We start from the raw sequence: 23,990 nt of genomic DNA on the forward strand, positions 1-23,990 counted from the left end.
GCCTTGCTGGGGCATCTCACATAGATAGGTTCTGAATCTGTCAGCCCAAATAGGGCTGCTCTTTCTTCCCTCAAGAGCCTGTCAACAATTTGATCATGCCCCCTGAGTCTTCCTCACTCCCTCTCGGCCCACTCCTCCCAGGAGAGGAGAACGGACTGAGCTAATTGGTAGGTTGGGAGGTAAGTGGCCTGCACAGCCATTTCATGTTGGGATCTTGCCTGACCACCATGCCCGAAGCACTGCCCTATCACATCCCCTATTCTGATATTTCACTTCTGTCAATTTAATACACCCCCTTTCCTCATCGTGGGAGTCTGGGCTCTTTCCTACATTTTTTAGGCACTGGGAGCTTCTCCTTATGTGACAAAGTAGCACAAATAAATTAGACTCAGCTGGAACTTAGTCCCTGGCCACTGTGAACTGGGGGTGGGGAGGAATGGGAAAGCCCGGAAGGGGCCTAAGGAATGGATGGGTTGCATTGACGGCCTTGATCCATAGCCTCCCGGCACCTACTTCCTTTGCTGTATAACTGTGTGGACTCTCCCACTTTGACTCTGGGCTTGACCATGTGACTTACTTTGGCCAGTAGGATTTTAGCTAATTTAAAGCTTGAAAAACTGCTTGTGTTTCCCCTTGTTCTCTGGGACTTATGCTCACCATGAGAATATGCCTGAGCTAGCCTGAGGATGAGGCACATGGAACAGAGCTGAGGCCATCCTAGATCAGCCGGCAGACCACCAGACCTGTGAGAGAGTTTCCACTGAGACAAGAATGCAAAGGCAATTGGACAGCCTAGAAGAAATGGACAAATTCCTAGAAAAATACAACCTTTCAAGATTGACCCAGGAAAAAACAGAAAATCTGAACAGACCAAATATTAGCAATGAAATTGAATTGGTAATCAAAACACTCCCAACAAACAGAAGTCCAGGACCAGATGGCTTCACAGCTGAATTCAACCAAACATTTAAAGAAGAGCTGATACCCATCCTTCTTAAAGTATCCCAAAAGTAGGAGAGGAGGGAATACTTCCATTTTATGAGGCCAGCATCGCTCTAATACCAACACAACTACAAAAAAGAAAATTATAGACCAATATCCATGATGAACTTAGAGGCAAAAATCTTTTAACAAAATGTCAGCAAATTGAATTCAAAAATACATCAAAAGGATCATTCATCATGGCCAAGTGGGGTTTATTCCAGGGATGCAATGATGGTATAATATTCATAAGTCAATCAATACCATACACCACATTAACAAAAAGAAGGATAAAAAACACGTGATCATTTCAACAGATGCTGAAAAGTATCTGACAAAATTCAACCTCCATTCATGATAAAAACTGTCAAAAAAATGGGCATAGAGGGTACTGCCTCAACATAATAAAGGCCATATTTGACAAACCCACAGCTAGTTTAATACTTAATGAAGAAAAGCTGAAAGATTTTCCTCTAAGATCACGAACAAGATAAGGATGTCCACTCTCACCACTCTTATTCAACACAGTACTGGAGGTCTTAGCCACAGCAATCAGATAAGACAAAGAGATAGAAGGCATCCAAATTGGTAAGGAAGAAATTAAACTGTTACTATTTGCAGACAACATGATATTACACATAGAAAATCCTAAAGACTTCACCAAAAAACTGTTTGAACTAATAACTGGATTCAGCAAAGTTGCAGGATACAAAATTAATACTCAGAAATTTGTTGCATTCCTATATACTAACAACAAACTAGCAGCAAGAGGTATCAGGAAAACAAATCAATTTACAATTGTGTCAAAAAGAATAAAATACCTAGGAATAAACCTAACCAAAAAGATGAAAGACCTGTACTCTGAAAACTATAAGACACTCATGAGAGAAATTAAAGAACACACAAATAAATGTAAATTTGTCCTGTGCTCATGGGTAGGAAGAGTTAATATTGTCAAAATGGCCATCCTGCCTAAAGCAATCTACAGATTCAATGCAATCCCTATCAAAATACTGATAGCATTCTTCAGTGAATTAGAACAAAGAGTTCTAAAGTTCATATAGAACCACAAAAGACTTCAAATAGCCAAAGCAATTCTGAGAAAGAAGGACAAAACTGGGGGACTATGGTTCCTGACTTCAAGCTCTACCACAAAGATACAGTAATCAAAACAATTTGGTGCTGGCACAAGGACAGACTTGTAGATCAATGGAACAGAATAGAGATCCCAGATATAAACCCATGCATATATGGCCAATTAATATACGATAAAGGTGCCATGAAAATACAATGGGAAAAGACAGCCTCTTTAATAACTGGTGTTGGGACCACTGGATGGCTACATGCAAGAGAATGAAACTGGATTACTGTCTAACCACATACACAAAAGTAAACTCAAAATGGGTCAATGACCTGAATGTAAGACATGAAACCATAAAACTCTTACAAGAAAACATAGGCAAAAATCTCTTAACATAAGTATGAGCAATTTTTTCCTGGGCACATCTCCTCAGGCAAGGGAAACAAAATAAAAATGAACAAGTGAGACTATATCAAACTAAAAAGCTTCTGTACAGCAAAGGACACCATCAGCAGAACAAAAAGGCAATCTATAGTATGGGAGAAAATATTAATAAACAATTTATCCAATAAGGTGTTAACATACAAAATATATAAAGAACTCATAAAGTTCATGCAAAAAACAAATAACCCAATTAAAAAATGGGCATAGGACCTGAACAGACATTTCCTCAAAGAAGACACACAGCCAACAGGCACAAGAAAAGATGCTCTACGTTGCTCATTATAAGGGAAATGTAAATCAAAACCACAATGACCATTCCAAATGTACTTATATCAATAATCAATGAGATCTCACCTCACACCAGTTAGAATAGCCACTATCCATAAGATAAGAAATAACAAGTGTTGGTGAGGATGTGGAGAAACGGGAGCCCTCCTACACTGTTCGTGGGAATGTAAATCGGTACAACTGCTGTGGAAAGCAGTATGGAGCTTCCTTAAAAAACTAAAAATAGAAATACCATACGACCCAGTAATGCCACTTCTAGGAATCTACCTGAAGAAAAAAATATTCCTGAAATGAAAAGATAAGCACCTCTATGTTTACTGCTGCACTGTTTGCAATAGCCAAGACATGGAAGCAACCTAAGTGTCCATCAATAGATGAATGAGTAAAGAAGTTGTGGTACATATACACAATGGAATATTATTCAGCCATAAAAAGAAGAGAAATCCTGCCATTTGCAACAACATGGATGGACCTAGAGGGTATTATGCTCAGTAAAATAAGCCAGATGTTGGAAGACAAATACTATATTATTTCACTTATTTGTGGAATACAAAAACAAAGCAAAACAGAAGGAACAATGTAGCAGTAGACTTATTGACAGTGAGAATCAACTAGTGGTTACCTTGGGGGAGGGGCTAGAGTGGGTGGGTGGGGAGGGTGAGGGGGATAAAGGGGCACAAAAATTCTCCATCATAATATAAGTTGGTCACGGTGATAGTACAGCATGGAGAATATAGCCAATGATTCTGTAATATCTTCCTATGCTTACCTATAGTAACTGCACTAGAGGGGGTGAAGATTTAGTAATATGGATAACTACTGAACCACTGTGTTGTATATTTGATATCAATATATATTGTGTATCAATGATACTTCAATAAAAAAAAGAAGAAGAATGTGAAAGCAAGCCCTATCCAGGTTTGCAGAATTCACAGCTGGCCCATAGACTTGGGAATGGTAAGCGCTATTGTCTTAAGCCAGGGAGTTTTGAGGTGGCCTGTTATCAGCATTAGTAGGCTAATAACCAACTCCTACAGGGCCCCTTCCCCATAGATTACCAGCAGACTGGACACAGTGTATCTCCCACAGTGCCAAACTAGGTTCTGGGGAGTAGAGCATGTTTTGTTTATGCTCAGAGATTCCAGAGCAAGGCTCTCAGAGTTCAAATCTCAGTGCTGCCATTTGCTAGCTTTATGTCTTTGGCCCTGTCCTCAGTTTTTCTGTCTTAAAATAGGGGACTTCAGAGATCTAACACATGTGAAATGCTTAGAAAGAAATTTCTTTCAATACAGATGCGTTGTTACCAAGTGTGCCCATCTCCCTGCACCAGGCCCTCCCCCTGACCTCCTGGGGGCTGCAAATGCCATCTTGTGCTTACCTCTTCCCTCAGCACCTGGCAGAATGCCCAGCACAGTGAATACCCACTGTTTGGTGAATGTCGGCAGTGAAATTAGCACTTGTATTTGTACAGATGCAAATTTCAATATTCTCTATGAACCCAAAGCCAATGTCTTTGTTCTTTTTACAAAGTGTACATATAATACTTCTCAGTTTTTGCAACTGGACTTCTCCTTACTCCCTGTTGTGCTATGAAATAAATCTTCTAAGCCTTCTCCACTGGCCGGCATTTACATGAACTGACCATTCCAACTGGCCTTAACTGAAATGTTCCCCGGGAGTTCTTCCCGAGAGCAGCCAGATGGGTTGAGGGGCTCCGTCCCCAAGCCAGGAGAGACGGAGCTGGTGAAGGCGCCACCTTCGAACACGCCCAGCTGCTTCCGGGAATCCGATGTCCCCCACTCTTTCTCAGCTGCTCTTTCGCTGCTGAGCCTCCCCCATCTGACAACCAGCCTCCTTCCGGTTTGTCCTCCCACAGGCCCCATGGGACACCCCCTGGAACACAACCCCCTGGTGTCCCTCAGTGGGAGGAGAGCCACCCTTGGGTCCCAGTCCCCCTGTCAATGCAGGGCTGTGCGGTGGGGGAAGGCTACCACCCAGCGTCCCTGGGGGCTGATGGGCGGAGAGGGCTCAAGGCCACCCTGGTCGCCAAATTCATGCAGATTCTGTCTGTGGGCCCTCTACTGAGGAAAGCGCTGTGCTTCCCATCTTATTTTTAAAGGCCTCCAGAAACCAAAGCCACTAACCACAGCCTTGGGCAATCACCTTCTCCACAAGCCTCAGTTTCTTCACCTAAAAAGGGAAAGCAATGAGAATGTCTCTGATGTCACATCCCAGGAGTGTTATAGTTGAGAAAGTGGACCCCAGCCACAAACTGCTAGGCACATGAGATAGTCATTAATGTTAGATTAATTCATTACTTCAGAAAATATGTAGGTCGTTTGGGTTGTCCCACCCATAAGGTGCTGCACAAACCATGTTAGCAAGTTCATATAACTCTCAGTTTTCTTCTCGGAGGTGGACATTAATGGAATTTAGATCAGAGGACAGGAGAGAGAGAAAAAAAGGGACAGAGTCATCAGTAATAATGACAGCAAATAATACTCTGAGCCTTATGTAGCATCTAATTACAGCCTTACAATAAGCTTACAACGAGGGATGTTCATATCATTTCCTTTCTCAGGTGCGGGTCCCAAGGCTCAGAACCCTTGAAAGAATTGCCCCAGGTGGGACCACAGAGCTGGGATGGAAGGCAGATGTTAGCCCAACCCCTTCCGCTCAGCCACGTGCTGTCGACTGCATCTCCTTCTATAAAAAGAATGGGAACGCTGTTCCTCCCCCGTTGTCTCCCGACAAAATGATTCTGGCTTTTCAGAGCTGGGTAGATACGCCTCTGATTCTGAACATGGTGCTTTGCATCTGGCCCAGCACGTCCACATTCAGGGAGTCTAAGGAAAGCCTCCTAAGACAACTCCCAGGCCCCATCGTGGGCCCCTGTGCCTCTCTTGCAAACTGGGTAGATGTCTGACCCCTTCCCAGGGCTGCTGGGGGTGTGCCGGTGGGTTGTGGTGCCCAGGTGCCCACCCCATGCTGTGTGAAGCTGGCACTCCTTTCTGGGTTTGCATACTTCCTTTCCTGGTGAGTGACTGTTAGGACAGCAGGGCTGGGCGGTGAAGCGCAAGGAGCCGAGGGAGAGGCAGTCGGACCTGACCACTGGGAAATCTGTGTTCTCCTGTCTCTGAGCTGGGGCCACCTAGGTGGGGGCAATGGAGAGACACTGCACAGAGGGGAGGGGGCACTGGTCTCATCTGGCTTTTCCAAGCCCCCTGTGTGATCTGTGTCCCTTCCCTGCACCACCCACAGCAGGCTGTTGGGAAGAGGGAGCCTCATAGGGTGTTCTAGGGCACCTGCCAAGAGGGACAGGCCTGGGCCCAGCACAGTGCTGAGCCCAGGGGACAGGGGTGCAGCTGCCTGGGAGAGCCAAGGGCCCCTACCTTTCTCCGCTCCCGCCTGGTCATGCCTCTCAAAGAGCAGGTAGCGTGGGCTCTCAGGGAGGAAGGGCAGGCTCACCAGCTGGACCACGGCAGGGACAGCAATCACTCCAAACAGGTACGGCCAGGTGCTCTCCTGCAGGGAGATGGCCGTGAGTGGGCGTGGCTTCATTCTTCATTCTGGGGCTTGGCTCTCTGCAAACTGGCCCTCCTTCTGCACCAGTGTGATCCCACAAACAAGGGGTGACAGGGGGAGCGGACACTGGCTTGCACCGGCCCTATTCGCCATGCACAAGGTCAGTGAATCCACAGAGCCACTTGCGAGGCAGTGACCTGTGGGGCTCGGGGGCCAAGGCCACTTAGGGGACATGAGGGCCAGCTGACACCATGGCCCCTGGTCGTGATGGTGAGCCGGAAGGGGCTGTGCTTTCCCAGCTGCGTGGCCTTGGAAACCATTCTCATGGCCGCTCAGAATCCCCTTCTCTCCACATGGAATGGGGCCAGCCACAGCCACCACGCAGGCTGCCATGGGGGTGGGTCCAGACAGCTCTCTGACTGTGGGCCTGGCACCTGGTGGGCACACAGAGGGAACAACTGCTTATGCAGGTACCACCACCCAGATGCCCCCCAGGCCTGCGATATCCAACGCACTTGTGAGACGTGCGAGAAGGGCAGTGGGAGAGCTTTCCCCATTCTTGCAGACGGGAGCGTGGGGCCCGGGCAGCCTGCCTCTTAGGCGGGGATGAAGGGGTGGTGGGAGGCAAGCTGGCCTATGACACTCACTGTTCAGGAGGCACTTTGAGTCATTCAGGCAGCACCCTTCACCTCTAATTCAGCTTAAACGTGGCCTAGAGCCTGTGTTGCTAGGCCCAGTAAGGCCGTTTGTCCTGATCTGCTTTTTTCTCACCCAGATTTCCAAATGACTCTCTCCTGTGCCTCCGAAAGATGAGAATGTTAACACCATGGCTGCGAGGGGGAGAGAGGCAAAAAGAAAAATGCCCAGTGCTGGACTCCTGACATGTTTTATTTCCTAAGAAAATAAGAGGAGGCAGCCGAGGAGAAGAGCAGACACACGCAGGCCTGAAAAGACTTCGCGCACTGGGCGAAGGTGCAGCGCCAGCCGCAGGGTCTGACGGGAATGTGTCCCTGGCCTCTGGCCATGCACTCTGGCAGTGCCCCTGGGCTCAGGCCCTGTGCCTGCTCTTGACCGCTGTTCCCAGGATACAGAATGGCCCCAGAATGTTCTCCCAAGCCTCGTGTGCTGCAGAAGCCCGAGTAAGTTGTCAGATCACACGAGGGACCCTGAACTCAGGGCAGAAAAGTGGCTGCCAAAGGGCAATGGTCAGGCCCTGACTCTCTGGTGCCCCCATTCTGCATGTAATAATGATTTTTATTCACAAATCTCCTCTGATTTCACCATCGCCCAGCAGGAGTCGGCAGATTCCTGGAAAGGTTAGCCAGCTACAGGGAGAGGTGTTATATTTAGGAGGGATTGTTACCCATCTTCTGCCAAGAGAAGCATGACTGCTCTGTGAGCAGGTGATCATTTTAAGCGGAATGTTTCAGCCCACATCATGGCATGTGACCGACTGAAATGACGCTGGGAATGGTCATGATGCACTGCATGTAGGGAAGGCCGCACAAAGTCCTTCACATAGGCACATCTAATAATGAACATACACGTCCCCTCTGCTCAGGACAGAGCAGGTGACACTCATGAGTGCTGGCTTGAGGCCTGGGCCAGGCCTCGAGTGGGGGGTTGAGGGCACAGGCATGTGTGTGGGCAGGCAATCTGGATTTGAATTCTGTCTCTACCCCCCACTCTCTGTGACTTGGGGGAAAGGGTCATACTGCTCGTGCCTCAGTTTCCTCATCTGTAAAATGGGGGTAACACGAGTGCGTATTCGTACTTTGGGAGGGTTGAATGAGTGAGGTGTATACGTGCTCGGCGTAGGGCTTCACACACTGGGAGCACTCAACAGGGAGGCGTGGCTTTTATAATTAAGCACTGGGAGAATCACATAACATAGACGATCTCCTCGAATCTCCACACCAGCCCCCGTTTTACAGAAACATCTCCTGCAGCACAGAGAGATCAAAGGGCTCCTCGGGGCCACAGTCTAGTCACACTGCATGACTGAACCCCCAGAACTGAGTTCTTATCCACACAGCCTGACCCCAAGTACCTCAGTGGCCAAGGGGCCATGAGGCCACCAGACCCAGGGAATCAGATCTCTTTCCATCTGCCTCGGGCCCGGACATGCTCCCAGGCTCTTGGTCCCAGGATGGCGCCGAGGACCCAGCACATAGTAGCTATTCAGTAGCTCTCTGCTGGAGAAAAGAAGGAGCTTTCTGACACCTGAACACTGTCACACAGACCCCTTGACATTTGCAGAGATAACCTTTTTCTTTGTCAGGAGCTATTCTAAAAAGAAAGCATGTTTTAAAGCATGCCTATCACTCGCCTAGCACAGGACCAGGAGCTCCTGTGGGAAGTCAATCCTGTTGAGTCTTTGATGCTACTCAGAGCCCGGGGTGTGTGGTGAGGCATGGAGGCAGAGCTCCTACACCTGCTGATTTCACTTGGGAGGAAAGAAAACTGCAGATCCTGTCGGCTTCGATGACTGTCAGCCCCCTCAGGTACAGTGAGTGGGTTTTGCACTAACTTGATTATCTTGCTCTTTAATCTGCAAGGTTTCCTTTTTCAAAACAGACTTCAAGGTTCTATTTTCCCCAAGCTACAGACAACCTCGGGCCTTTCCATAAGCAATATCCACCTGGCCCGTGAAGAGACAGCTAAAGATCTGGAGCAGAGTTGGAACCATCCATCTTACCTCAAGTCTGGTTCTTACTAAGGACAGCACAGCAAGTCCTTGACCCGCCCAGGCAAGTGGTGCAGGCACAGCGAAGGGGGCTGGTGCCCACGTCGCCAGGGGCAGGCTCCCGGGCAGCCCATGCCCCCTGCTGCTGGAGGCAGTGCCCCCTCACAAGGCAGCTGTGGGCATGAGGTGGGAGGCTCCACCTCCCAGCCCACCCAGGGGTTCAATCTTAGGGGCCAGATAGTCCTAAGGGCACAGTTTCAAAATGATTATCAAAATGAACCTGACTGAATGACCGATTTTTGATTCCCCAGCCCAAGCCTGCTTCAGGCTGGAGCCTGCAGGGGAAAGCAGCCATGTGTCGGCGGGTGTAGATGGTTGCTTCTCATGCCTTTTCCTCTCCTTCCTCCCTGCTGTCCTCCCCACCCCACTGCTAGCCAGCATCTGACCCTCCAGGTCCAGAGAGCGGGGATCAGAGTTGGGAGGAGCTGGGTCGGGGCTCTGGGGCTGGCAGATAGCTGGGGTTCCTTCTCTCAAGGGAGTTGTGGAGGGTCCCCTCTCTGGGGCCACCCTTCCCCCTGAAGTCTCTCTGACCAGGAGTTTGCATCTTCTTCTGTCTTGTAGGGAGTCCCCTCCTCTGCAGCCCTGAGGAATGCAGAGCCGAGGTTGCCATGTCCTGCTGTGAGTGTCACACCCAGCACGGGTGATGAAACCCAGGTCAGCCTACTGACCTCCAAGCCGAGGGCCCACAGGGCAGGGGCATAAATATGCTTCTCATTTTCCATGTTTTATGATGTTTTGGCATCTGGATCCTCACTGATCCCAGAGAGAGGCTGACCCTCCAGGGCTGGCTAATCCCTAGACAGCAAACAACCTGCCTGGGAGCAAGCCTTTCAGGTGCAAACCAAACAGTGGGTGGGGGGCCACTTTTATGTGACTCTCACCCACGAAGCCAGGTCTCCCACACTGAGTGACCCTCCAGTCAGGTACCAGCTAGAGCAGCCCCTGTAGCTCAGAGCCCGCCCAGCGTCACAGACCGTGTGGCCCCAAACTAGCTCAAGCTTGCCCAAACTGCACCCACTCTATCCTGCAGAAACTACGGAAAAGCTCTGAGCCACGCTCTTGCCTCGCTCTTTCTGCCTCATGACTGACCCTGTGCTTCCTCCTGTGGCCCTGAATGGGTGGCACACGCCCTCCCTTTGGGAACTATGAGTAATAAACTTCTTTGAAAGACTGTCTCATGTGTTTCCTTCCCATACCTGATAAAAACCAGCTCCAGGAACGTTTGAGAACAGCTGAGTCACGCCTCTCCCCCAGGCTTGGTACCCCTTAGGCTCTTGATGAAGGCGACTGCTTGCTTCATTCTGAAATCCCCTGGCCCTTGCCTCTGAGGACACCTCTCCTGCTGCTGTGAACAGCCAAGGGATTTGGGCCCAGCCCTCTTGCTGTTTGTCTCCAATGCTTCCCCCGACGCAGAGGTCCTTAAACTTATCTGCATGTTTGAAAACTGCTGAGGCTCATTGCCTCCCACTCTTAGAGATTTGGGGTTCATTGGTCTGGGGGTGTGGCCCTGGAGTGTTCAAGCTTTGCAGGTGGCTCCAGTGACAGCCAACTGAGAGCCACTGTCCTGAGGCTTCCCCTCTACCTGCAGTAGGCAGTGGGGATGGCCCAGGACTGAGGGTCATCCTCCCACTTCTGGGACTGCTATTGGCTATGGGGCCACAGCTGCATCTGCCCGAATGTGCCCTTGAAAAATGCTTTCTCCACCAAGGCTATCCACCCTCCCACAGAGTAATGGCTGATGTCCCCGTCTAAAAATGGGCCAACTCTGATGGGCCCTCCCAGGCCCAGAGGTCCCGTGGGTCGGCCGAGATCTCTGCCGCCACCTCCTCCCCCTGAGTCCCTCTTCCTTTACTCCTCAGCAGGCACCGATCAGCACACACCCCGCAGTCAACCTCCTGCCCCCAAATCTCCATCTCAGGGTCTCACCTGGGGAACCTAACCTCTGTGGGCCCGTGGCTGCGAATCTCCATGTCCCGCCCTTACCTGTTCCTGGGGCTTCTAACCCTCATTTCCAGCTTCCTATCGGCCCCGCTGGTAATTTCCGGGGCCCCTACCTCAACACAGCGCCTCCACCTCCCAGCCCACCCATGCCTACCCCTTGATCACAGCTGGGCCATCTCTACCTGGTCTGCAATCTGATTCAGAAACCTACCGGTCACCTCCACTCCCACCTGTACCTCACGGCCTCCCACCTCCAGCTGCTGCCTGCCCCCGTCTGGTCCTGTCCGCTGTTTCCTGCATCTTTCTCATGCGCATCTCCTCTCCTTTCTTGCTAGCGTTTGATTTAGGGGAGGTTCTTACCATGTTTTGCCTGGATTCTTACAATAGCATCTTAACTGTCCCCAAATGCTCCTGCACTTCTTTCCATTCCCTCATAGGCTCAGATCCTTCCAGAATATGAATTGGATGTTCTACATCACTCCTATAAAACCTTTCAGCAGTTCCCCATTGCTCTCAGGATCAAGACCAAATCTCTCAGCCAGGAATACAAAGCTCTGTCTTGCTAGAACCCTGCGGCGATTCTGGCTTTGCTTCTGGCTAGACACCAGCCCTGTGCTCCTTCACTCTGGTCCTACTGATCCGGGAACCTCCGTGAGTCTAACACCCCAATTTCAGCCTTCGCACATGCTGTTCCCTCTCCCAGGAATTCCTGCTGCTTATCTACAGAATGTCTCCTTGTCCTTCCAATCCAGCATTCCCTCCTGCGGATGCCATCTACACCTGGTACAGATTTCCATGAAAGCACCTGTTATCTTGGGTAGCTACGTATTTCTTTACAGCTGTGTCTCTCCCACTGACTGAGCTCCTCAGGGCCACCCCAGCCGTGGCCATCATGTTTCTGCCCAGTGCCTGGCACATGGCAGGTGCTGAGTAAATGCTTATTGGCTGAATGCATGCTGGGTAAGATGAATGGCACGGGTAAGCAATGCTGCATCTAGAGATAGACACCCCCTGCAAGAACTCACACCCTGCTTTTAAAGTTCTTCATTTCTTAATGCTAAAATTCCCTACATGGTATCCTATTAAAAGGCTAAAAGACCACAAATATTCCCCTCTGAGGTATTATTATAATTTCCATTCTGTAGAAGAGGAAACTGAGACCCAGAAAGGTCAGGCGACTCATGGAAGGTCATGTGAGAAACTGGGGGTAGAGCTGGACGAGAGCCTGGCCCCCCTGATGCCTGCACGGGGCTCCTCCCGAGGCTGTTCCCGATCTCACATGGTCCCCGGAACAGAGCAATCCCCCATCCCCTCCCCTCATGGCAGGGGCAGGCTGAGTAGAGAATGCACATGCAGAATACAGCAGGCTGACCCAGGCCTGCTGGCCTACAGAAGTTCTATACAGAGCTCATCAGAGATCACCGAGCTCAGCTCCAGTGGCTCCTGAGGACAGATCCACATGAGCCTTAGGACTCCTGAGGACTCCAGCAGGGCCAGGCGCCAGTGCAGGTGTCAGCCATTCCCTAAGGGAGAGACGGTGCAGAAACTGTGCTCACCTTCCGAAAGGACACTTCGTGAAATGTTTGCATGTTCTTCATTGGTCTGTGAGCTGGGTCTCACCAGGGAAATGGCAGCAGCCCACAAATGTTCATGGAACCCCTTGACCTCACCATCCCCAGAAGCCACCTTCCAGACAGGGTCCCTGCTGGCCTTAGCTTCACAGAGCCCCAGGGGGGGACCGTGGGCTCACGGTGTCTGCACCACCACCTTGCAGATGGGCTGGTCGGCCTCCATCTCTACTCGAGATGCAGAAATCAATGCCACCCAACCCTACAGGGTACAATCCAGCTGCCGAGGCAGTTCAGGTCCTTGCAGCAAATGTGTTGTTCTAGAATCGCTGTTTTTGGTGTGCATTCAAGGTCTGATTCTATTCAACAACAGTAACAGAGATGTCAAGAACACAGGCTTTATGATTATCCCTTCATTTTCCTGTGTTAGAAATTATACTGAAATTACCTTCCAAGGGCTTAACATTCAGCAATCAGAACACTGTTGTGGGCTCTAGATGTGCGTGAAGCCCCTGCATACAACCCACTGCTTTCTGTAAGAAATGCTAGGTCCATCTCCCTTTCCTACAACATTTTTCTGCTTTTCACAGGGTTTCGGTGTCCTCTGCTCGCCTGGTTCTCAAGCACCATTCTTTTTTAAATAAAGCTTCCTGAACTTGTGGCCCATTATTAATCCCTTTGTGAGCCTTCTGTGTCCTAGAGGACTCATCCTGGGTGTCATTGTTCAAACCCATTCACGCCGTGGATCTGTCTGCCACCTCCTCCCACATCCCTCATGTGGCTCATCTGCCATCAGATCAGTGTCCTCCAAACGGAACTCAAGAGAGGAAGATAAAGAAGTGTGGTTTGTTCTAAGGCTCATAAAAGTACAAGGACACCCGTGTGAACTGGATTTCCCATTGGTGACCTTGCTTCTGGGGATGTGTAAGGTGTGAGGCTTGCTTGTCGGTGGCCAGGGACCAGCCCTGGTTACCAGTGACCTTGGATCTCTGTCTCTGCCCTTCACAGCCTCACTAGCTTTGGGGTCAAACCCAAGTTCAAATTCCGGTTCTTCTACTTGCGAGCTATGGGGCCTTGAGCAAATTATTTATTCTCTCTCTAATCACAGTCGTCTCAGCTAGAAAATGAGGACAGTGATTAACACGGAGGTTACTTCAGGGCTGCTATGAGGTTGATGGAGGTGCTGTTCTAAGCATGGGCCTGGCTCTTGGTTGGGAGACAATAGATACTGGTTCTTTTTCCCCTTTGCTGTGGTCCTGAGCCAACGTAAGTGGCCACTCCAGTCAAGAGTGGGTCTGAGGTTGGATGGCTGCCCCTGGGCCTGGGGCTTGCTGTCTGGGTGGAGCACACAAAGTCTAGGAGTTGGAGAGGGGCGTTCCCACTCTCAGGGGGCCCATTTAATTTCATGAGCCACTGCCCCCCCTGCTGTGCTCTCTCCTGCTCAGGGTGCCTGTCCAGCTATTTGGGGCTCAGATACCAGAACACAGGTACCCTTCATGGCCCTTTGCTAGGCACCCCCCAGCTCCCGAGAAAGAGGATGGCACCCTGCCCTCTTGGGGCGCTGTCTCGCAACCTTTGGGATTCTGCACCCTTCCCCTCTGCCTCTGAGCACCCTTGATTCTTTACTTGTATATGTTGTGAGGCTGGATTTTCACAGTGAGGCTAATACCTCGTTCCCTTAACTCATTCACCTTGTCATTCATGCCCAGGACACTTCCTGATGGGCAGGCCAGGCGTGCGACAATAACAGCAGGAGCAGGACACAGTGGGGGCCTGGCACAGCGCCCCCTGCCCTGTTTTCACTTTTCCCAGTGGGTGTCTGCATCGGCTGTCTTGCTTCCCATGTGCTCCCTTTAGATAAGGCTGTGGGGCACATGGCTGGCCCGGGGGTCGGGGGGCTGCTGTGCTCAGTGAGTAGAGGAGCCGCGTGGCACTGTCATTTTCCTCAGAGAAGGGCCTTTGGCAGAACCTCCCCTTTCCTCTTCGTTTTTAAATACCTTACATGTCAGGAGGAGCCTGAAGCCAGGAGAGTGCAGAGATCTCCAACTGAGGATGGTTTTCTGGCCCTGCTTCCGTCACCAGCTACGGGTACACGAGCTACCCCCCTCCGGGCCGCCGATTCCAGTGCGTGGATGCGGGAGTGGGTACAGGGTGGAGGCCTGAGACAAGCCTGGTTGGGTGGGTGAAGACTCCCAGCCAGCAGTGCGCAGGCTGGGTCTGGGAGGCTGAGAAGGGGAGGCCACACCTTGTGGTGGAAAGAAACTACAAGAATGAAGCTCAAACTCTTCAGCTTGGCATTTGAGATGGTCTGTGTGGCCGCCACAGCCTCAACTTCCTCCCTGGGGTCCTGCCTGTCCCCCGTGGTTCCCGGGCCTCTGAAAGTACTCCCGTTGGTTGACACCTCTGAGCCTTCGCACACGCTGTTCCCTCTGCCTAGGAGACCTCTGACTTCCTCTGGCCTGCCTGGCAAACTGGAAATTCTTCCTTTCAAACCAGCTCAGATGTCACCTCCTGGGGGCGTGTCGGGACTCCTGCAGAGTTGCAGGACAGGACACCCTCACCCATCTGCGAAGCTGCTTCCAGGGCAGCCACCGGCTGGCTGTGACGCAGCACTGACCGCGTGCGAGAGCAGCTGCACGGCTGGGGTCCCGGGTCTTGGCGTGGGGGGTGGGGGTCCTGGGATGGCAGGTCTGCCTCCTCTGAGCCAGAGGCCCAGGGTCCCCTGGGAAGGTGGCGGGTATAATGACGGAGGACACGACCTCAGCAGCCAGGACACCTGCATTCCCATCCCAGCTCCACAGCTCACTGGCAGAGTAACCTTGCGTAAGTCACTTAAATTCCCTGTGCCTCAGTTTCCTCGTGCAAAATGAGTATGATGCTGAGCAGTGGTACTTACTCAGTAGGGTTGTTGTGACTGATTGGTTAATATGTGTAAAGCGCTTGGACTGTCACAGTCGGTGCTATGCGAGCACCTGTCAGCACTGCTACCAATATCATTACCGCTATGCATTAGTGGTGTGTCTTTGAGCAGGTCACTGCCCTCTGGCCTCAGTTTTCCCATCAGTCCAATGAGGAGACTGGACGAGGCCAGCTCTGTTGTTCCTTCTAGACAGACCAGATTCTAAATAAATATTTGTGTGACACCCTGGCATGGTATCTGAAGCCATAGAGTCCCTGCTGTTTAAGGAGTGAGGCTAGGATCTGGAGTTTGGGCAACGGGCCATTCATTAGGAGACATTTCCAAAAACCGAGCTCTTTGAGTTGAAAACGTAATATTTACTTGAAACAAAGTGTAGTTTAAAAGCATGCATTTCCTAGAACATGAAAAAGTCTGAAGATTATGCACATTCCCAGAGAGACATGGCCATGCGGCCCTGTTCATCTAGCCAATCCTCTCTCAGGGAGAGGAGCAGAGAACCAGGGAGCCCAGACCACCTGCCCCCTCCTGCCATTGCTAAACAGGCTCAGCGTCCATCCCCTCCGGGCACTGTTTCCCATATGCGATTCCAATTGCTCCAGCACCATTTATTGAAAAGATTATTCTGTCCACTTTGAATCATCTTGACACCTTGTAGGAAATCCACTGCCAAATATGTTTAGATCTATTTCTAACCTCCCTCTCTATTCCAGTGATCTATTTTCTATCATTCTGCCCTACTCCACTGTACTTATTACTGTAGTCTTAAAATCAGATGGTATAAAACCTCCTCCAAGTTTGTTCTTCCTTTTGAAGATGGTTTGGCTATTCTAGGACCTTTAATCTTCATATAAATTTTAGAATCAACTCATCTGTTTTCTACCCCTCCCCCCAAAAAAAATCTGAAAGGATTTTGATTGGGACTGCATTGGGTTCACTGATGGCTTTGAGATGAGTCGACTTTTTAACATTAACTCTTCTAGCTGTGAGTATGATATATCTATTTCATTAGATAGATCATATTTGTTACCTGTTTTTAGTTTTCACTGTACATTTTATACATATCTTGATAAATTTACCCCTAAGTATTTCATATTTTAACAATATAGCCAATGATATTTCTTTCTGATTTCTGATTGTTCATTTCTAACACATATAAACACAATTTATCTTACCTATTGACTTTGTGTCTTGTGACCTGACTACACTTAATATCAGTTCTACTGACTTTTTCTGTTTTCCTTTGGGTTTTTCTAAATAAATGAACATGCCTTCTGCACATAAAGGCAGTTTTAAATCTTCCTTTCTAAACAGTATATCTTTTATTTCTATTTCATGTTTTATTGCACAGGATAGAAACTTTAGTTCAATGCTGAATAGTATTGATGAATATTTTGTTCTAATTTTGGTCTAGATCTTGGGGAAAAGCATTTAATCTTTCACAATTAAATGTGATGTTAGCTATAGCTTTTTAGGTTTTCCATAGAGGTCTCTATCAGACTGAGTCTTTTTTCAATCTTTTTTCTTTGTGTTTTATTTGGAATAGTTTTTATTGCTCTATTTTCAAGTTTGCTCATCTATTCTTCCACAGTGTCTCGTCGACTGTTACCCTGATTTGTGCGCTTTTCATATTAGGTATTATATTTTTCATCCTTAGAAGTTTGGCTCAGGTCTTTGTTTACACCTCCATTCTTCTCATGTTTGTATTTTACTCTATCTTTTACTACATGAAATGTACTTACAATAGCTTTTTTAACATCCTAGTCTGCCATTTATATTATCTCTGGAGTTTCTAGTTTTGTTTCTATTGGTTGATTCATCTCCTAATTATGAGTTATATTTTCTTGCTTAGTTGTATGCCTGGTAATTTTTTATTCAATGTGAACTTTTTATTCATTGTAAACTGCACATAATTGTGGGATTTTGTTGTATTCCTTTAAACAGCATCGTGTTGTTCTTGGATGCAGTTAAGGTCCTTGAGGTAGATTTGTTCATTTAGAAGCTTTTCAGCCTTGCTGGGGGGATGGGTCTTGAACACCCTTTATTCCAGGTTAACGTGGCTCCGCCACTGAGGCTGGACCCTTATAAGGACTCTACTCCATGCCTGTATATTAGGAGGTCTTTCCACTCCAGCTAGCTGGAACTGTTCCAGGTGTGCGTGACCTCCTGATATTGTTCGGCTTGCTTTTTTTCTGATCTTTTTTCTCCTGTTTCAGGTCATTTCCTCTGATGTGTGTGCGGATCATCATTCAACAAAAGAGAAGGTCGCTTTGCTGATATCCAGGGTGCTCTCATTCTCTCTCCCCTCTGCCCCCTCTTACTCTGTAGCCCCCTCCTCCCCCGTAGTCTCCTGGGGCAGCTGTAGGGCCCATCTTGTTTTCCTTCCCTCAGGACCACTGTCCTGCACTGACTGAACATTTAAAAACTATGTTTTCATATGTTGTGTCTGGTTCTTAGTAGTTGAAGGCAGAGGATTAATCAAGGATGCAAGCAGAGGTCTCTGGGCCATTTTTCAACCTGTATCTGGCCCCTGTCTTTGACCTCTGTCTCTACCACCCTCCCCAGTTCACTTCAGAAGCCCAGCCGTGTTTTCTCACCCTAAACCAGCCATGCTCATCTCTCCCTGTGCTGTCCTTCGGCCTGAAGATCTCACCCCTGTCTTTGCAAGCTTGCTCCGTCCGACTTCAGAGCTCACCGTCCACGACACCTCTCAGAGAAGCCTTCCCTGACAACCCAACGCAGTTGATCTTACTTACAGGCCTTGCGTCTTGTGACCTGACTAGACTTAATATCAGTTCTATTGACTTTTTCTGTTTAATCTTCGGATTTTTCTACAAAAATGAACATGTCTTCTGCACATAAAGGCAGTTTAAATATTCCTTTCTATATATATATATATATATAGCTTTTATTTGATTTCATGCTTCATTGCACAGTCTAGAATATTCCCACAGGCATTCCTTATCTTATCATCTTCCTTTCATCTCTGAGTAGGATGGGGTGGCACCTGGGGGCACAGTCAGGACACCTGAGTTGCCCTCTCAGCTCTTGCACAGAATTGCCAGGGGAGTGGATGATGTTGGTGCCCATGTCCGTGTAACACTGGTTCATTTTGTAATGTTTTTGAGTGGTGATGGTTGTGCCTTATTTGGTGGGGGAACAAGGCTTGGTGTGACTCTACTTCCAGCATCTATAGCTCCTTTTTTGGTGAACTTCCCTCAGGTCACTGGGATAACTCTTAGTCAGAACGTAGTCTCCAGGGTGTGGCTGAACAGCAGCTAAACAGGAATTCCTAGGAGTTAAACTACCAGGATAAGAAAAGCACAAATAGAATGTATATTTTTGCTTTGAAGAAATATGCTATTCATTCTTAACGGAAAGATGGTTAGCATTTTCTTAACCCTCAAATTTGTTCTTTCATGATTCAGACTCTAAACCATTCAAGGCTTCCCAAGGCAGAACAAGTCGGAACCAGAAGTCCAGGTGTTGTTTGAGGGGACGGAGTAAGCGAGCGCTCAGGAGCGAGTGGGACGTTAGCAGCAGGAAGGAAAACAGAGTGCAGTTTCTTTGGTGGGATTAGAACCACCCTTCTCTTGTTTAAAGCTCCGCGGGAGTGGCGGGACCTCAGGGAGACAGTGGCTGCATGGGCATCTGTGGACACTGGACCCTGTGAGCCACAGTCACAAACAACAGCAAGGGTCCTTCAGCCTGGCTCACCAGGCGGAGGGCAGCTTCACCAGCAGAGCCACCTGCCACCACAGGGACATGCCTTACTGAGCAGGAGGATGGGCAAGCATAATTTGCTCAACCAATTGCTGGCACTGAACCATTGTTCCCAGACAGAGGGAGCCACAGAGAGAAATGGCAGAGCAGGGGTCAGCCTTGGGGCTCTTGTATGAACCTGGGCAGAAAGCGATGCTCAAGCAAGCCATTGGCAGGAGATTCTTGTTGACCCCAGTTAGTGCCAACTTGGGTTAGACTGAGTGGGACTTGGAAAATAAAGACACATGATTTTTCTTGCACCCCATGCCAGGTACGATTCTAGGTACTGGGGACAAGTCCTGATCTTGCAGAGCTTACTGGGGGAGGTTAGCAGGAAAAGGAAACAAGCAAAGTTGGATGACTAAGTGCCCAAACTCCTCAGTTTCTCCACCCCAGCCCTGCCCCAGTGTCCTACACACCAAGGCCTCTAATTCCACCTACTTTCCTATGCAAACTTTTGCCAGAACAGCTATCAGTAGGAATGATTTCTACTGCTTCTTGCTTCACTCTTTCCCCACCCTATATGAAATCTTAATGAACTGTGGACAAGTCTAAAGTCAGTTTTGAAAAATTACAGCCAATCTTGTCTCTGGTGATAGTGAATTAACTTCTTCATCTCTGTTGTCATTTTCTGGAACTTTGGGGGGACATTTGTTTTACCGTTGGAATCATTTTGAGATAGAAAATTCTTTTTTTTTTTTAAAGAAACATCTGTTATTAGTTTCAAAGCACTCACCTTATCAAGAGAAAAATACATTTAAAGCAAAACTACATTGGTCTGATTTGTTTCTAAAGATCCAGAGACTTGTGGAGGAAAAGTCAAAATGTAATTATGGGCCCAATAAAGTTTGGCTTTGTGAAAAGTAATGGCTTTTAGGTTTTTGAGAACTTTTGTTCTATCTAAAAGAAATTCACTCTTTCTAGTAGAATAAGCTAAAGGTGTGATACACCAAATTTTGTAGTAAATATTTCCTAGTGTTTCCAATGAAAAGAGTAGCCTTTGGAAAAAAACAACAACTGTAGTTGCATAAAAAACTAAGCAAGTGATAAGAAACAACAAAGGAATTATTAACTCCAGGAAAAACAAAAAGTTGCATGAGAAGGGGAAGTAATCAGGGTACAGAGTCATCATAACATAAATATTAACCAGGGAATTAATACAAAATTGTGCTATAACTGTTATTAGTAGGAAGGAGGGGAAAAATAGGGGTATTAGGACACTTAGATCTCAACTGCTACAATAAGACATCAGTGACAATAAAACTTATGAACCTAGAAGTAGTGTTTTAACCAGATAGATATATAGTTACAGCTTCATTATAAAGAACTGGCTCAGATTATTTTAAAATATGGGGAATTATCATATAGCTAAAAGAGCTATAAGAGGCTTGAGTGGGTAAAGCAGTGGACTTCTGTCCTTCTTATAAGACTTATTGGATATTTTTAACCATTTGCATGTAGTGTTTTGACTAAAATCATCTAAAATTTGTTTTAAATCAAATATGAAGTTGAGATATGAATAATTTTTAGTCAAGGCACTACTCCAGCGTTTCACACATACCCTTGAGATCCTAGGTGGCCAATTCCTGGTCTATGTGCTCAGCTTTGTTTGCTGTGATTCAGCCATGCAACCTGAACTGGTCTGGACCTGAGGCAGCAGAATCCTCTGGCTCTTGAGAAGGGACTGAATAACAGCTGGAATTTTCCTGGTGTGTGTGCGCATGTGTGCACATGTGTGTGTGTGCATGTATGTATGCACGTGCACAGGATGAGGGCAGATGATTTATTTCAAATCACCATCATTTTTGACACTGAGCCTTCCCAGACAGGGGCCCAGGTTAATTGGGTGATACTTTCCCTTCAGCATTCAAGGCACAGGAAGGAATTGTTATCTGGGGGAACTGTTTGGGAAGCTTGCAGGTCAAGTCAGATGTGACAGGAGCCTTAGTGTTCCAGGTATCAGGACTTGAAATTCACCAGAAGCAACATCTGCCTCGCACAGTTGTGGAAGAACTGCATCTGGGTTTGTCTTTCTGCAGGCCCTGTGCCTGCCCATCTCTCAGGCTCCATTCAACAGCACAGATCAGGGTCAAAGAAGCAAATTAGGCCTTTCTGCCCAGAAAGCCAGCTCTGCCTCCACTAGTCCAGGAGAGCACCTCCATCCGATTAAGCTAATGACCTTGCAGACGAAATGCTTCTCCAGGCAGTGACCACACCTGGGACACCTACCCCACACCAGGCAGCACAGGCAGAGAAAGGTGAAGCCACACAAGAGGCCAGCCCCTCCCGGTGTACAGTCCAGGTGGGTGGGGGGCAAGAAAGAAAGGCAACCCTAAACCCTCCTACGCGGCCGGTGGGCATGTAAGCTAGTTCAACCACTGTGGAAAGCAGTATGGAGGTTCCTCAAAAAATAGAAATACCATTTGACCCAGGAATCCCACTCCTTGGAATTCATCCAAAGAATACAACTTCTCAGATTCAAAAAGACAGATGCACCCCTATGTTTATCGCAGCACTATTTACAATAGCCAAGATATGGAAGCAACCTAAGTGTCCATCAGTAGATGAATGGATAAAAAAGATGTGGCACATATACACAATGGAATATTATTCAGCCATAAGAAGAAAACAAATCCTACCATTTGCAACAACATGGATGGAGCTAGAGGGTATTATGCTCAGTGAAATAAGCCAGGTGGAGAAAGACAAATGCCACATTATTTCCCTCATTTATGGAGTATAACAATGAAGCAAAACTGAAGGAACAAAACAGCAGCAGACTCAGAGACTCCAAGAAAACTAGTGGTCGCCAAGGGGGAGGAGGTGGGAGGGAGAAGGGGACTGAGGGGTATTATGTTTAGTACACATGGCGTGGGGGATCACGGGGAGAACAGTGTAGCACAGAGAAGGCACTTAGTGGATCTGTGGCATCTTGCTGCACTGATGGACAGTGACTGCAATGAGGTGTGGGTGGGGACTTGATAATATGGGTAAATGTAGTAACCATATTGTTTTTTCATGTGAAACCTTCATAAGAGTGTATATCAATCATACCTTAATAAAAAATAAAAAAATAAAAAAAAAAGAAAGGCGACTCAAGGCCACCCTACCAGATGGCAGGCTCAGAGGCGTCTGCTGTGAGATTTCAGAGGAGGGACCGGAAGCTCTGTCGGGAGCATCGGGCTGAGCTCCAGGGGCTTTTCGCCTCTTTCTGTTTCCAGAAGTACTGTTAAATTATATGCATTTCTGGAGCTCAGACTTGTTTGAGTTGGGTCTTTCTTAAAGGTTAAATGACGTGTACTAAACGAGGTAAAGAGAGAGTAAGTGACAGCAGGCCAAGAGCAGGAGGATTAGGGGCTGGTGGCAGAACAGGCAGGTTATTTAGGAAGGTGTGGTTATAGCTGCAACGTGGTAGAGGTCAGATGGATGAGAACTAGAGATTGGGCCCAAATTCAGGGGCCTTGAACACCAAACTGAGGAATTTGGGCCTTATTTAGTAGAACCAGGAGCCGCTGCTTAGCCAGATGACAGCTATTTATAGAACAGAGTGATAAGCACTTTGCATAGACTCTGTCTTTTAATGATTACATTGGTCCCATGGAGTAGGCGTGATTGTGCCCATGTTACAGATACAGAGACTGAGTCTCAGAGAATTGCAGTAACCTGTCCAAGTTACGCAGCTCGAAAGCAGCGGAGCTAGGAAATCCAACTCTCTGACTTCCAAGTCAGAGCCCTTCCCTCCCTGCAGCGTGTCCCCTGCTGAGGAGCCTGGCATGACGGGCCAAGCTCTGCCTTAGGACTGGCAGGTTCACAGCGCAGCGGGGTGGACGGGAGTGCGGTCCAGCTGACCTTCCCTCCTTGGGTCTTGCCTTGCCTCCTGGGTCCTCCATTTGAGCTGTTTCAGTTTCCAAATGTGCCCGGCTCTCTCTCCGTCTTCTTGTTTTTATTTTGGCTGTTTGCTTGGACTGCAAGTTTTTCCCCTCCCTCCCACCTGGCTACCTAATTGTCCCCTCAGGTGGACACTGCCTTCCCCAGAACGTCTGCCCTGGCCCTCCTGTGCTGCGCTGGGGCTGCTCGCGTGGTCCTTCCACCCTTGGGGCCCCTACCCAGGCCATCGCTGTCTGCTATCCCTTCCATCTGCTAGGTTTGAGCTTTGAGCTCCTTGCAGGCGGGGGCTTTGCCTGCCACCTCTCGGTGGGGTCTAGTGCATGTGGACGCGTGATAAATACTGCTTCATGTAAGCAAACTTAGTGATTAGAATGATGGGTATAGGAGGTAGAGATTATGGACACAAGTCATCTGCAGGGGGTAGAGGAGAGGCTGGCCTGAGTTTAGGGGAATCTGCAGGGAGGGAGAAAGGGGCTGTATGAAATGGACACTTGGAGGGAGCTGGGCAGGCCCAGCAGGGGGAGGGAAGAAGCCAGGTGAGGGAGCAGTTACGGGTGGAGGCATGTCTGGGGAAGGGCTTCCTGCCTCCGCCAGTCCTGTGCTTCCTACGAGTCTCAGCCCCAGAGGCCTCCCACCACCGGCCACACGAAGACCGTCTCCCTTGCTTGCCACCCTTCTCCTCCTGCTGTGTGCTGACATCATACCTGCATTTGTCTCTGATCACTGTCCTCCACTGAAATGCAACATTCATGAGGACGGGGATTCTTGTGTGTTCTGCTCACTGCTGTAGAGAGCCCTGGAGAGTGCCAGGCATGCAGTAAGTGCTCAATAAATGTCTGTCAAATGAAG

The 23,990-nt window shown here is 48.4% G+C and overlaps 1 protein-coding gene and 1 long non-coding RNA gene across 3 annotated transcripts in view; one reads left to right on the forward strand and one right to left on the reverse strand.

Moving 5' to 3' along the window:
• The window catches only part of SLC2A9 (solute carrier family 2 member 9), a 203,934-nt gene that overhangs the window by 99,783 nt on the left and 80,161 nt on the right, over positions 1-23,990 (reverse strand). For both annotated transcript variants that reach the window (XM_036921115.2, XM_036921117.2), the window contains one exon: positions 6,187-6,319. In XM_036921115.2, the coding sequence (XP_036777010.2) occupies positions 6,187-6,319 (133 nt within the window). The remainder of the gene's footprint in view (positions 1-6,186; positions 6,320-23,990) is intronic.
• Positions 8,652-10,703, forward strand: LOC130683764 (uncharacterized). Its single transcript, XR_008997684.1, has 3 exons — positions 8,652-8,823; positions 8,922-9,073; positions 9,631-10,703. It is a non-coding gene; the product is annotated as an uncharacterized LOC130683764 (long non-coding RNA).

The sequence above is a fragment of the Manis pentadactyla genome, chromosome 5 (genome assembly GCF_030020395.1).
Source record: "Manis pentadactyla isolate mManPen7 chromosome 5, mManPen7.hap1, whole genome shotgun sequence".
NCBI lineage: Eukaryota > Metazoa > Chordata > Mammalia > Pholidota > Manidae > Manis > Manis pentadactyla.